A 15,261-nucleotide genomic window follows, 5' to 3' on the forward strand; every position below is an offset into this window, starting at 1 on the left:
TTACATGCCTGCCCTGATAAACAATATTGACAATTGCTGGAATTCTAAGTCTCTTTGATTTTATTGTTTTTAAAGGCTCATTCACACAGAGCATTATTTTCCTTTACACTATGAAAGCAAAGTAGATAGATGGAGTAGAACTTGCTCACTGGCTTCTCTGCAAGGAAAAAGATGGAAACAGTGAACACAGACACAAAGGGACTTTAAGACCAGGGACCATGCCTGCATGGGTTTTCTTGGAGGGGCTGGGGGATTGAATTGTAGTTTTCAACTTATGGGATCAGTTATAGGGCTTGAACAGCTCTGTACAAATGACCCTATTGTTAGCAGTTACTATATGAGCAACTCTACTGCAAATTTCTTAGGCAGTAAATAGGGAATTAAAAAGGTGAAAAACAGTATTTAAAGAATTTGTGTGCTCTTTGCATGTGTGCTCTTAAGTGAGAGGGCACCCAAGAGAACATCCCATACCAGCTTTGTATTTGTTTCCTGGGATCCATATGGAGTACTTTGAATTGCTACAAAAACCTGTTAAGGAAAGGATGCTGGCAGTTTTAATTTCAATGAGAAAAGGAATGCTATAAATATATTCTAAAAAGCAGGGATAACAAGAAGCTTTTTCTGCCCACCTAATTTCATGACAACTTTAAGGATTTAATGGCAAACCTCCAAATGGACAGATTATTTATAGGAATTCTACAGCATTTAAAACATGTGCAAGTGTAAATGAGGCTGCAGTCTGGTTCTGTAATACATCAGCACAACAGAAATGTGAAAGCAGTCATCCCAGAACCAGTTTCTGCCTGCACCTGCTGCACCATCAAAAATGTGAAAGCCTAGGATGACTTCTGTTTCTGTGCTGGAGTGCCTGTTTTCCCTTCTACTGTGCCAGTGTAGGCCTCAGTAAATTAACAGGCTCTCAATTAATTAATATTTTAGGCTGACATGGAAGAAGAGTGTTTGTAGTGGTGCAATAATCAAACTCTTTGCTGAATATCTGTACTTAAGTGTTGTAGGAGCAAAGGCATGTGAGTTAGCCTTACAGGACAAAAGCTGTATTATCATTCAGCTCTGATGCTATTTTGTTCCATAAATTCAATTAGGTCTTCAGCTATGATTTCCTCACCGTCAAATTGGGAAGGTTGTACTGATCCTTTACCACTACCACTAAATGACTAATAAAATACATAAGTAACAAAGCAAAAATGTTTAAGACTTACAAGGATATATACACCATCATCTAGTAGAAAGAGGGAACTAACAGGTTTGCAGACTCCCTGACTCAGTCAGGAAATTCTCTCCCAACATTTATTTAAATGTTACTCGCTATCTCCAGACACAGTCACAGCAACTCTTTCCATTGTTTGCTTGCATGAAAGTAGGTTGAAAACAATCCTACAACATTTATGAAAAATGGCCATGTTATGTTTAGAAGAATCCAAAATAACCAGGAACATATCTCTGCCCTCAGGTCAGAATAAAACTAGGGCTGTGCAATGACCATGTGGTCAGAACAGGAAGGGATAAGTTTACTTGAAACCAGAGAAGATCCCCCCTCCCACCCCCAATCCCCAGATGACTCTTTATGGGTACTACGTTATGTTAGTGCTAATTCTGGTAAATCCCAAAGTAAAGATTGAGGGAGCTATCCTTAAATTGTCATCTGTTGCCTGCTGCTTAAACTGCAAACCAAGCAAACATCAAATTATTATACTCCAAAGGATCATTCAAAATATAATTTGCTAGATAATGCTCACTTTTCTGAGTCACTGAAATGCTCTCTTCTGAATACTGTAAATACTCAAAAGAAATAAATGTTTCACCTTAATGCCTGAGTACTCATACATAGTACAACTGTATTGCATCCACTTTGATTGAAGCCATTACGCATGGTGCTGTCAGGCTGTATGAATCACACAGGACATTTGCCTTTCTCTGATGGGATATTTTATGTCTGTAACTATGACAGTGGGAAATGTAAAGCTTGCAATTCTAGGAGCTTAGAAAACTCATAATATTTGATGATTTTTTTTTTACTGAGTATCTTAATCCCTGGTCTCGTGATTATTTCAGAATATTTTTCTGCCTTTCTAAAATACTTCAGTGCTTCTTGAGAAGGCATACACCTTCCAGACCATTGAAATTAAAAGTCAGATACAAAGAACACAGAAATAGAAGTTGCTTGACTTTTAGTTTCAAGACTATAACATTACTCTTAAGTATTAGGTTTTGGAGCCAGGAGACTGAATCTATCTGTACCAAAAATGTGACTAGCACTGAAAAATAATTCATAACATATGTAGCTTGCAATATCCGTTATGCTTTGAAATATGTGTTCACTAAACAGAGTGGGTGGAAATGGAAAAGAACAGTTAAAGCAATGCATTCATTTTTAAACTTTTGCTAAGGCCTTTATAGTTATTAGTACTATCATAATGGAGAATGATGCATTTGAACATAATGCATCAATTTGTTTCTATTTTTCCATGTTCCTCACTCTGTTCTGGGAAGCAATGTTGTAAATGTTTGAAAAAAAACCCAATTTAGTAACATGCCAGTAGGTCTACTGTTGTGATAGGCCACCTCAGCAGGGAATGGAGTTAATTTTCTTGTTCTTTCCTATGGGAAGGCTCAGAGGTATACAAAAATAATAATCTGTGATAAAAATAAGTCCAAAATGGAGCTTAATGGAAGATGAGTACTATAGACTGAAGAACAGAAAAAACATCTGAAAAATGGTTGTGAGTCACATTTAAGAAGGTGTATTTGAAGAGTCTCATGCATTCCAACAGACACTGATTTTTATACCTCTGAGAAAAAAGAAAAAAGATTACTGGTGATTTCATAGCAAGTGAAGGGATGTGGAGAACAAGCTTTTACTTTGAAAGTGAGAGGGAGAAGGAGGCTGCAGATACTTCTCTGTAGAGAATCACAATTGTTTCTTATTTTATCGATGGTAGGATGCAAATAATAAAATTACCCCTATTTACAAATCCCACGCAATAGAGAAAAAAATTTCCAGTAAATACTGAAGCACATAGCCTGGGAAATCACCAGTGAACTTCTCCAAGTGAAAGCATTCAAAGCTGTGTTAAGCTCCTCACCAGCCTTCCAGAAAGCAGTTCTTGAGTCCTGTTATTTTCCATGACTAAGTATCCTAACCCTGTAAACTTGCCTCATTTGCCCCAGAGTCCACTCAAGACATTACTGAGGGCATTGACTCCCGGGATGGTTGCTGCCTGTCAGTGGGATGGTCAGTGGGATGCACAGAGCTGAGCTGGGAGCAGGGGAGAGCATGCAGAGCATACACAGGCAGCTGCTGGAGAGGTGGCCTCCGCCGGGAAAGAAGCCGCTGATGATCATGGTTGGGAATTACATCTAGCTCAGCCCAAATTCCTCAGCTGGCAGCAGCTGTTTGTGGAAACTGAAGGAGTCTTGAAAAGAGCCCCATTTTATGGCCCCTGTGATAATAATCGTGAGTGTTGCAATGTAATAACACATGTATCTGAGCTGCAGCGTTCAGATGGCTCTCTGCCTTTTGGCCCCTTCTCTCCAGCTGGGGAAGGGAAGGTTTATTCAGAGGAATAAGCCCTATCACTGCTTGCTGTAAAATCGATAGGTGGAGGAAGAAAACCCAAAATACCCCAAACAGACAAACAAACAAAAAAAATCAAACCACAAGCCCTGTTGCGTTGTTAGAGTTGTTTATAATTGGCACTTATTCACATTTTTTTTATTTTGACTATGTGTTCTCAGTGTGGCAAGGATGCAATTCTCAGGGAAGTGTCCTCATCTCTGGGCTACAGGCTCAGACTCCCATTTGCTTAGTCTCCCTCGCTGGCCCCATAAATCTCGCATTCCTTTTCTGCATAGCCGTATGGCTTCAGCAGAAACGTGGCTCCACGCCAAGTTGCAGACTAACTTGTGGCTCTCACTTCTGAGAAATTGGAGCAGGGGACTGAAACCCCTTCATAACAAGGAGGGTCCAAAAGCCACCCTTCTCCTTTTGCGGGTTAATTCCACAGCCGCTTGATCACAGGTCCTGTAGCTGAGCAGGCTATTCCCTCAGCTTCAAAAGTAATAAGGCCTTGTATACCAAACCCTCTAACGTCCCTTAGTCCTCACTATTCCCAAATCCTTGCTACACCTCCTTCACCTGTTTGGCTGGCTAAATGGCAGCATATGCTTGTTGGGCTGGTGCAGTGCTAGGGGAGATGGCTAGCCACTGATTGCTGTTCCCTTCAGGGACTGGATAAGGGCTGAAGTATGCCAGCCTTGGCTCTTCTCTGCCTAATTTCTGGTCTCATAAAATTTCCAGACCCATCAGCCTTTTTCCTTTTCTAGTAGGTGAGGCAATCATGACTAAACAGCTAAACACTGTAATTTGCTTAAGAAATTATGAGAAAAAACTAGACTCCACATAGATAGGACGCCACAGAGATAATCCTGATTTCTGCAATGTAACTTTCTTCTCCATCCTCCCACTAAAGAGAGATTCCTGGTCCTATTAAGGTCTTCCCACCAAACATCTTCTAGGTGACTGTAAATGAGCCTTTCAGTGCTTCCAAAAGTGATTGTGGGCCCTTGTTTTCTGCATAAATGAAATCTGTTGATGATCCAGCTCTGCTGGATTTTGATGAATACACTTTCATTGTGTTTGTTATTCCAAAAATCTGTGGTGTACCGACTAGTGCAAGAAAAATTTAGGAAAACTTCTGCCAGGGATAATAAAAATGCAGCTGATCCTGAGTAATGGAAGAAAAGATTTCAAGCTTACTTTCACACTTTTTTCATTTTGTGGTTCTATGGCATATTCTGCTCTTTATGTGTTTTCATATGCGCGCATTTTTGCACACATGTAAGTACACAGGTAGGAATAGTTGAATGCGACAGGTTGATAATGTAGAACAGAAGAAAATTTCCACTTACAGAAATCTGCAGAGAATAACACTGTTCTGACCTGTGCTGCAAGAACTGATGGCTGCTCAGCTTCATAAGGAGATCACGTTTTCTCATATTTTAGTGAAATATCTTAGTGCAAATCAAAACAGTCTTTATGACTAAGGATCAATGAATTGTTTTATTTAATCCCTTATAGTTCAAAATATTTCAGTTCTTAATTTCAGTGTAAACAAAAATTTTGGAAGGGTAGAGCTGCACCACTTCTATTTATTTGTAAGTCAATTTTTTGTGTATGTACCAACTTAAATAATAACTGACTTTTAGTTTCATTCAACTAAAATAAAGACAGAGATGTGTATTTTCAGTTTCACATACGGTCGGAAAAGCATAAGAATCTGAATCTTTAATCAGTTATAAGTTAATCTTAGGAACCAAGGACCTGAAATATTTCCAGGGAACTGAGTACCAAACCGTGTAGCACTGATTATTTACATAAAAAAATCAGACTACTATGAGAGATTTTCATATGCTTTTTAAGAAGCAAGCATTAATGTATAAAAAAATCACACCCAACAGCTGGAATACTTGTGTAAACTGTTTTTAAAATGATGGAGAGGTGACTCAATTGATATTTTCAAACACTAGTTCCCCTTTCAGTTGCATAAATTTCGCTGGAAAGCCTTTGTAGGTGGGCATGCAGTCATACTGTACAACTTCAGAAGAATATGGCATCACCTGAGATTCTCAGTTCTGAGTAGTAAGGACAGCCCACAGTTCGTCTCTAAACTTCTGAGTCTCCCAACAGAGGAATCAAAAAATCCTCCTGGTAAACAGCAATTCTATCCCAGGAGCCAAAATCCATTTCAGCTTCTATTGGGATTACAATTTTCTCTATTTGATTCAAATACTGCCATCTTAGTTCAGGCTCTCCCATTCATCTGAACTGGATGTCTGTTGACCTGTCCTGACCTGAAAGGTTTGAAGTTTTGTTCTCCAGGCAGGAAATCTCCAGTACAGGGACTAGTTTTCAGTACACCAATGTTACTCCTACATGTATGTATCTGGACATACATCTACCTGTATAGGGAACTGTACTTGCAAACTGAGGCATAGCTCTCCGGGTGAATGTAGATGTGACAAGTGATGAAACACTTGGATCCAGTCCACACCTCAAACACACTTTAGTCCTGATTTATTAAGCTGCTGATTTTACAAGGCAGTGTCCAGGTCCACCCCTTTATAAACTCTTCCTCCACTGGAGAGGTCCAGTTGATGTAGCTTTCAGCTGGAGGATGTACTAAACTGCTTAATGACAATGCAATGTTTCTCCAGCACTCAAGGTGTGTCCTGTACTCCTTAGTACTTTGCTCTTCAAACTCAGAAAACTCAAGAAAAAAGTATAATTTCTGTAGCTGTTTTCCAAAAATTTTTAAAAATAGCTGCAGGAAATGCATAACAGAATATACATGAGATAGGTAATAAGACAAGTGTAACACTTTAAAGAATGGATATTATTTTCTTTGCATTCAAAGCTAATAATTGTATTGTACATCCTAGTTTGTTTTTAGTACAAGGTGGGAAGCTTTTACAAATCACTTTTCACGAATAGATATCTGACTATTAAATTTGTCTTATTGGTGAAATATGAAACATTTAAAGTTTAACTTCAATGCTCTCAGAAATTATCTGTTCTACCTTATTCAGGAATAACACTTGACTTTTTAGAAGCTGACATGTGAAGCTTGAAATGTACAGTTGAAAAATTTAGTTTGGAGTTTGGTCTTTGGCAAGTTATCCCTTTAGTGGCAATCCAAGATTTTTTTACAAAGCCTCTTCCAAGGGCATCACATAAAGGACAGCTGTATAGTTCTCATGTGCCCTTCTTTCTGCCATAAGCAGTTTTTTACATATACCAGTCTACTAATATAAATATGCTGACAAACAGAACAGAGTAATATCACTTTGAATATGAATAATTTAACTTTTTTTTATATATTTAATGTGAAGAATGTGATAAAAGCTGCTGGACTGTAAGAACTTCTTATAACAAAATTATGATCTTGAAAAAGTAGTGCTTTTTGGGAAAGAATTTTTAGTTGCTGACATCATTCTTTCCTGTCTGTTGAGGACAGAAACTGTCCAAAGACAACCAACATACAAATTATATGGTATCACATTTTTATATATTTGGAAATCTAGTCCTAAACTTCTGAAAGTAATGAGGGTTTTGCTACTGCTTTCAGTAAAAATGAAGTCCATGCCTGAATGAGGAAAGGTTGTATGAAGAATCTCACGCTGTATCACACATTCATGCACTGAATATCAGAAAGGTAAACAGGATGAGATGTTAGCTTTGGCTGTTGTTGGTTTATGTGAAATAGAAGCTTTTAGTAGTTCATTCCAGGCTGGATGATTGTGCTTTTTAAAAAATCTGAATGCTGATGTGATTAAAACTCTGCTGGTTTAATCTGTATTTTACTCAGTTTTAATAAATAAAGAGCCAAATATTTTAATAGATTTTTAGCTAATGTTAGAGAACTTGTGGGTGGCAAAATAAATTTGAAAGAGTGGCTAGGATATTTTTTGTTTGTTTGTTTTAATTCAGAAACCAAAATTCTGTAATTGTAGGACAAAAGAATATGTTATGTACAGACTAATATTATCAATTCAAAAGTAAAATTAAGAGAAGTAAGCACTTTTCAAAAGTTTAGGTCTCTTGCACCCATATTTAGATAACTAAAATATCAGTCTTGTTCCCAGAATTTGCTAAGCACCAAACATCAGTAACAGACACCAGTGGGATCTGTGAGATGCTCAACACTTTGGAAGATTCAGGCCAGGCATGAAGAGACAGATGGGAGGCCTCATCTGCATGCAGATATTTTCAAGAATATGGACAACTCAGTAGTGAATTCTTAGCATGTTGATAAAAGCTCCAGTACACATCACTGTGGCCTCTCTAGGGTTTATGGTAAAGTTTATAGTAGTAACTATAGAATAGTACTCTTTATGTAGGTTAAAAAGATTAAATATAGTATCAAACATATACTTCTTTTCATGGTTTGCCATAATCCTTCCAAATAAGATCCAACTATTTTTTTACTCTCTCTATATATATTTCTTTTCTAAAAAGGATTGAAAGAGAAGGGGGTTTACTTAACATTAGATTTTGATAGAGAAACCTACATTCCAGGTGTGAAAACACATTTTTGGTGAACATTAAACATCACAGAATTGTTGAATTTGGAGATGACCTCTTAAGATCATCTAATCCAACCCCCTGCTAAAGCAAGGTCAACTAGGTCAGGTTGTTTAGGGCTGTGTCCAGTCAACTTTTGAATATCTCCAAGGATGGAAACTTCACAACCTCTATATCTTTTATCTGAGAACAGTATCATGCAGTCCACCATCATACCGGGGAGACACTGGAGATACTTGCAGAGAGACCTTTCTCAGTAGAGTTCAAATATAGCTTTAGAAATATTTTTTAAAAACTTTACTGGTAAAAAGATAATTCTGTTCAGAGAAGTCCACTTCTGTTAGATGCCCATATAGAGACATTATTAGTGTCTATAAATTTTTCCTACCAACTATTCATTTAGCATTTCACATTCTGTTAAAAAAAAAAATACAAAAACACACCCCAAACAATAAACCCCGAACCCCCCTGAAAAACCCAGATTATTTAGGAAAGAACATTTTAATTTTGTGGTAAATCAGAATGACTATAAAAGATTTGGTCTATTCCAAGTCACAGTATGAAAGAAAAACTGGGTAAAGCAAGAGTTATTTAACACTAAATAGTTTCATTTCCATTACTTCATCAGACTTACATATCAGCTATTCAGAAAATAGTCCCAAAGAGAGTCTTTAATTTAAACTGTCTGATGTTCTTTTGGCAGTTGTAGTGAAACCAAAAGATTTGTTCTCCAGAAATCTTGGACATAGTTTCAGATGAAAGAAAAGTGGATGCTTTTTTTTTTTTTTTTAAGGTGGACTTTACTGCAAGTTATTGAGTTGCTGTCAAACAAACAGTATTTTTTCTGGAAATTATTATAATTACCTATCGTACTTCTTTCAAAAAAGCCTAATACCTTTTAAATGGCAGGAAATCTTCTCTGTCTACAAAAACTAACACACACTGAAATTAATAAATACCATGCCACTTTCTGAAAGCAATTTTTGTTCACAATATTCAGTGGAATTAAGTGTGTTAGAAATAATTTTACCAAACTCGATCCTTTGCTTCCAGCTAAAACTTAGGTATATTCTCAGAAAACAGCATAATGAAGATGTGCATGAATAAATTTTGATTTGACATAGCAAAATAAAACTCCCTTTGACTAGTTGGAGCCAGAAGTACTTTCAGATAAGTCTTCATAAGCTTTTTCAGGAAATGAGTTCTAGAAATGGTGTTTACTGAAAGGTAAATGCTGCTAAGAAAAGCACTGACCTCTGTTTAAAGTTTCTTTCAAAGTCAGTTCTTTATTCTTTTCACTGTCCCTAGGCCTGGAAAAAGTGCCAAAAGACCTTCCTCCCGACACAACTCTGCTGGACTTACAGAACAACAAAATCACTGAAATTAAAGATGGAGATTTCAAGAACTTGAGGAATCTTCATGTAAGTGTATGAATGAACCAGCATTTGCCAAAAAAAAAAAAAAAACCAAAAAAACAAAAAACAAAACCCAAAAAAAACACTTGGTGGTTTTGGCCTGGTACTCAGGATTTTAAGGGAAACTGATGAAACACACTGTGATCTTCATCAACTAGCCCAGCTTGTTTATTGCCTTTTCCATTCCTCTCGTGAAAACTCTCTTCTCATACCACAGAAGTTTCTCATCAAAAAAAAGCAGGAAAAGAAACTCCCTTCATACCTGACTCCTCTCCATTCAGTCTCTGAGTTCTCTCACCTATTTACTTATGTTTTCAGTCCCTTTGGCACAGTCACTTGGCTATTTCTATTTAAGAAACATCCCTCTCAACTTCTCCACCTCACTCACTTATTACTGTACTCCGTCCCCTCCCACCTCTGAGCTCACAAAGATTTGTATGTACCATGTTTACAAGCAGTTTTTCTCTACTGATTTTAGTTCAAGAATCTTTTCTAATCAATCTTCTTCCCCTTGCATTGCAATGAAATTGTGTTTTTGCAATAACCGTCTCCTAGAAAAACTCCATCCTCAACTGCCTTTACCTACCAGTCTCTCCCAGCACTGCTGTGTGTTTTCCTCTTTGCTGAAATATTTTCCTTCCCTGGTTTCTGTGACTGCCCTTTTTTTCTGGTTCTACTTTTCTTGTCCAAGTTTCCAGCAGACAAGTACCTTCCTCCAAATTTTTGTTTCTGTCTGAGGTCCTCCTCTCTTATTTCTATACTTTTTATCAACATCTTAAAGGTTCATACCTCATAGTCTTACCTCAATTCTGTTTCAATATCTCTTTCTTTCCACATCAGAAATAGACTATTACTTTTCTGTATTTGAAAGTAATACCCCAAATCAGGCATATTTCTGAAAATATTATTTTTCTATCCTTTAACCAACTCAATTTATTATGTGCATTATTCCATTTGATCCTTTTTGATTGTAACCAGTATAAACTACTTGGCTTTGCTTTCCTGGATCTTCACAGCCTTTTTCAATTCTGTTGTTTTCATTCACAACCAAGAAGACAATTCCCACTTTTTATCAATTCCTGATGCCACTGAAATAACCCAAACAAGCACTGTTTCAAACAAGAATAGGCATTCAGCCACTCATACTTGGAAAAAAAAAATCCTATAAACATTTATCTTAATTGCTTCCAAATTCCCTCTTATTATATTTTTTTCAATATAACATCAGAATAAAAGTTTTAAAAAACTTCTAGGAATATGCATAATGGCAGTTTGTCTATAATGGAGGGAGCTACATGAGTAAACCATGGTGAGGTTCATGTCATCTAATTTTAGCATAGGTGTGTGTACCTGAGCTAGTTACAGAGATGACCACTGCAGTCAACAAATAGAGATAGGTGTTTCTGCATCACATTTCATCAGACTTGATTTTAGAATTATATGACTTGTGTCCCAGAATTTTTTTTTCGATTCCTCTGCTTGGCTACTGAACAGATTTGACACCCTAATTCCTGCCCACTTGTTCTGGTTTTCTTCCTCCTGGGAGAGAAGTCTTGTGTTTTCAGTGATAATCATTTTCAAGGTGTTGAAAAAGGGAAAAGTCTTCTCAGTGAAATTAATCATTTCATAATCTTTCATCATGACACTACAAGAAATGAGTTAGAGCATGGCATTAGAGATGAAAAGCACTGCCCCTAGTGACTTCTGGCTTCTTGGCACTCAGCTCAGGTCTTTGTTATACATCCTGCTGTGAGTTAAGCTGTTATGAACTATGTAATATCATTGAGGTTATATCTATGGATTTTTTTTCTTTCTTTTTATTACAGCAGATATGAGTGAATAGTGAATTAAATATCTAACTCTTCAGGAAGGAGATTTGGTTTTTTTCTTACTCCCAAAAGTACCCAGTACATACTTAGGGAGTAGTGTAAATCGAACATAACATTGACAACAGTAACATAAGCTTGAACAAATACCTTCAAAACAATACAGTTTTCCTGGATTTACTCAGGAACAAAAAGTAATCCTCTCATCTTCTCCCCAAAATGATAGGTTAATCATGCAGTACATTCATGTAACTAGTCACCATCTTTATGCTCAGCAGGCATCATGCTTCTTGTGTAAGATCTGGAGATGATTCCCATTCCCCATCTTGCAATAAAATATTCTTCAGAGTCATAGTGAAAGGGGAATATTCTTTTTAGATAAATATAACCCAAAAGCTTTGTTGTTGACACAGCTCCATGGTCACATTTGTTTTAAGGAGATGTGTGTGTGCTGTGTGTGATACATGTATGTGTGTATATATATATAATGTATATGATTTTTAATCATATTTCCTGATAAACATGGCGGTGTTAGGGTTATACTTGACAGTCTGATGTTCAAAAGTTTCTAGGCTTCTTAGACTTTCCAAAATCTCCTTATAGTCTACAAAACCAGGAATATTTACATGAACTATAAATGTTATTCTTCCAAAATCTAAGATTATCAACAACTGCAGTTAACCTTTTGCATGAAGTGAGCACTTAAGGGAACAATTCCTTAAATCCCAGTTTTCAGAGATCTTGGAAAAAATGCACAGTATTCAGTATATTCCTTTTAAATATTCCTTTAAAATTCCTTTCTAATTCCTACAGATATAACCAACCATAAGTTTCATAGTTTTAGAAGAGATTTTCATGAACAAGTTGGGTTGAACCTGAAGTTCAACTTGTACCAAAACCCAGATGAGATAAGGAGAAAAGAAAGGATCTACCTGTAACTTCCCTGTGGCTTCTCTTTCAGCACAAATGTAACAGCTTATGCTCTGAGTGCACAATATATGTAAATAGAAATGAAAGAGAAATTAGTACTACAAAAATATTGTTTGTATCAGAAAATTCTCCTGAATAGGTAAAACAGCAGTCAAAATTTGCAGCTGTGGAAATATGGCAAACAATTAGAAAAGGATGCAACTAAGGGAATATTTATCTGCAGATAATAGATGCCTACCAGAAAACACCAATGCCAACAGTTTTGGTGCACTTGATGTTTTAATAGTTTTATATTTATCCAGGAAAAAGTGGCTAAACTATTAAAGTTGTACTATAAAAACTCAGTGATCCTTCACACTATTTAAAAATAAAAGATAAAACACATTTTTTATCAGATGATTTGGAGAATAGAGTAAAAATTGAAGAGTTTTTTCATAGGATTGAGGACTGAGTTTTGCGGTTTCAGAAAACTGCCTGATATTACATATAAAACTTGCTTATGATTTAGACCTGTGTCAAAACAATTTGAAAGGCACTATTGGAAAAGCCAGGAAAAAAAATCTTCTATGAAACCATCAGAATTTTCCAAGCAGACTGACACTTCTGGATAGAATACAGTACTTTGACCCCATGGACACAATAAGGAATCCAAAATACTACATGAGTAAGCTCTCATGCAGAGCGAAGGAGGAGTCTACAAAAACAGCACACAGAGTTGCATGCTGTGTGGCAAAGCCAAAGAAAACCAGCATAACACCTTGCACTTGGAAAAAGAGGTAAAAGAAACCACTGTGTATTAGATCACTATAAGAACAGCACAAACAACAGCCCAGTGACTGTATGCTTTTCCAACAGGAATTTTTCAGTGGCACAGTGTTAGTACAGCAAAATAAGATGAATGCACTATTGACCTGAAATCAAATGTAACGTTGCTTAATTTAAGCTGGCTGAACACTGCTGACTGTGGTTGTGCATACAACGGTGCTAAAACCGGTTGTATTTATACCAAAAGAAAAGTCCTGTAAGAAAGAGACACAAGATTTAAACTTGGGAATTAAGGTTATGACAATACCCACACCAAGGGACTATCAACACTAAATGTGTGGGCAAATGAACTGAAACACTCCTTGTAATGATATCAAGTGGAAAAATAATGCAGTGCATTAGAAATCTTCCATGCAGTCTTTTATTTTTTTAATCTAAAGAAGCCTCCCTATGAAAGGACAAGAGCCCAGAATAACTGAAGAAAATAACACCATCATCCAGGGATATAGAAAAGCTCCTAACATAAAAACAATATTCATGAAAGAACACAATCTTCTGATGACTCATTACAGCCTCAGTTCCCTTTTCCCAGGCATAATTAAAAGAGGAGTTGAGTAAACATAATCCTCTGCAAATCATGGAATGAAGAATCAGTAACCACAGGCATACTGTAAAAAACTAAATACAGATACCTCTGTCCATTTTCTACCTCTGAACTCAATTCCCACTATCACCAGTGGCAGACATTCTTTACAGGACTGAGAGATATATTTTGATTTTTTTTTTTTTTTACACTTGGTGCAGCTGTAGGTTTCTAATAAATATTCTGAGGGATACAATAATGTTTATATTTCTGAAATGCAGCACTCCCTTAGAGACTTGTCATTTCCTCAGACTCTCCTTTGCGTTACGCTTAACATACAATGAGATTTCCCACTGAAACCAGCGTGCAACACACCACATCCATACAAAATATCTTTCACGTGCATAGGATAAAGATCTTTTTGTGTGAAGAAAACAAAAGAAAGTTCTTAAAATTCTGGAGAGAGTCAGCATATAAGCTAAGGGAGAAAGGAAATTCTATAGAATACACTAATAAACTAGTACACTGGAATAAAAAGAATGGCCAAAATTCTTGCCTCAGTAGACAGGACTGAAAGATCTGCTAGAACTCTGGAGCATTAGGATTCTTTTTTGTTGGGGCAGGAAAATGTTGAGCCAGGTGCTCCCTGGTCATCACAAGACGTATCAGTGAGAGCTCAAACACCATGCAAACTAAATCTGCAGCAGGCCCTTTGGCTTTGCGGGGTTAATCCACAAGGTACTGTGGATGTGATCCAACTGCTTTCCACAGTCATCTTTCGTTTATACTGACAGGCTGTTGTTTCAATGCTTGCCATCTCCTCCCCTCACAGTTCATTCATCTCTTCCTTATTGTTCCCATGTCATCTCTTTTCCCTCGCCTTTCTTAGCTATGTTCACTTGATCCTACGTTTGGTAGGGTTACTACCAAACCCTAACAAGGAATTTAAGTAACAACAAATAAAGAACAATTGCACCATCATGGGCTTTTATGCCTTTATCCTTTTCCTGCCTTAACTGTAGATCATGGGCCCTTCAGGAGATATAACACCTGGTATTCTGTTCAGAGACCTCCTTGGGTTCAGGAGCTCTTGGTTCCTTCAAGTTTACCAATGTTTATGTTTTTTTTTTTTTTTGGTTTGGTTTTTTTGTTTGTTTGTTTTTGTTAATTATTTTTGAAATGAATATTCATTCTGTAGAATTCTGTCACCTGGTATAACACAATGAGAGAAGAAAGCCAAGTTATTTTTTTTTGTGTTCTTTTTTGTTGCTTTTTTCTTTTTTTTTCCTAAGTGTACATTCACTCCTAATAATTTGACAGAAAATCTTGACTATGTCCAGGTTATGACTATGACTTAAAAAGTAAAAACATAAGGCAAACCAAAAGGACAAAATTTATTGTTATTTTTATTTGGATGCCTGACTCCTGAGATTACAATTCTTTAGGCATTACTGTTCATAGCAGAACTGTAATAAAAAACAGGTAATAAGTTAATACATAACCCAGGAAATGAAAGAAATTCCATTGGGTCAGCAGATTAACTTTTCAGTTTGAACCCCGAAGGATGCATGCATCAGTAAAGGTTTGATGTTAGGTAAGAGCACCATCCCCAGCTGGCAAAACAGATGTATCATGGATGAT

General features: G+C 36.7%; 1 protein-coding gene across 1 annotated transcript in view; it reads left to right on the forward strand.

Moving 5' to 3' along the window:
• Nucleotides 1-15,261, forward strand: part of DCN (decorin) — a 39,061-nt gene that overhangs the window by 11,229 nt on the left and 12,571 nt on the right. Inside the window, exon 3 of the mRNA XM_010157157.1 lies at nucleotides 9,410-9,522. Within this exon, the coding sequence (XP_010155459.1) occupies nucleotides 9,410-9,522 (113 nt within the window). The remainder of the gene's footprint in view (nucleotides 1-9,409; nucleotides 9,523-15,261) is intronic.

This window comes from Eurypyga helias, unplaced genomic scaffold (genome assembly GCF_000690775.1).
Source record: "Eurypyga helias isolate BGI_N326 unplaced genomic scaffold, ASM69077v1 scaffold12280, whole genome shotgun sequence".
Classification (NCBI taxonomy): domain Eukaryota; kingdom Metazoa; phylum Chordata; class Aves; order Eurypygiformes; family Eurypygidae; genus Eurypyga; species Eurypyga helias.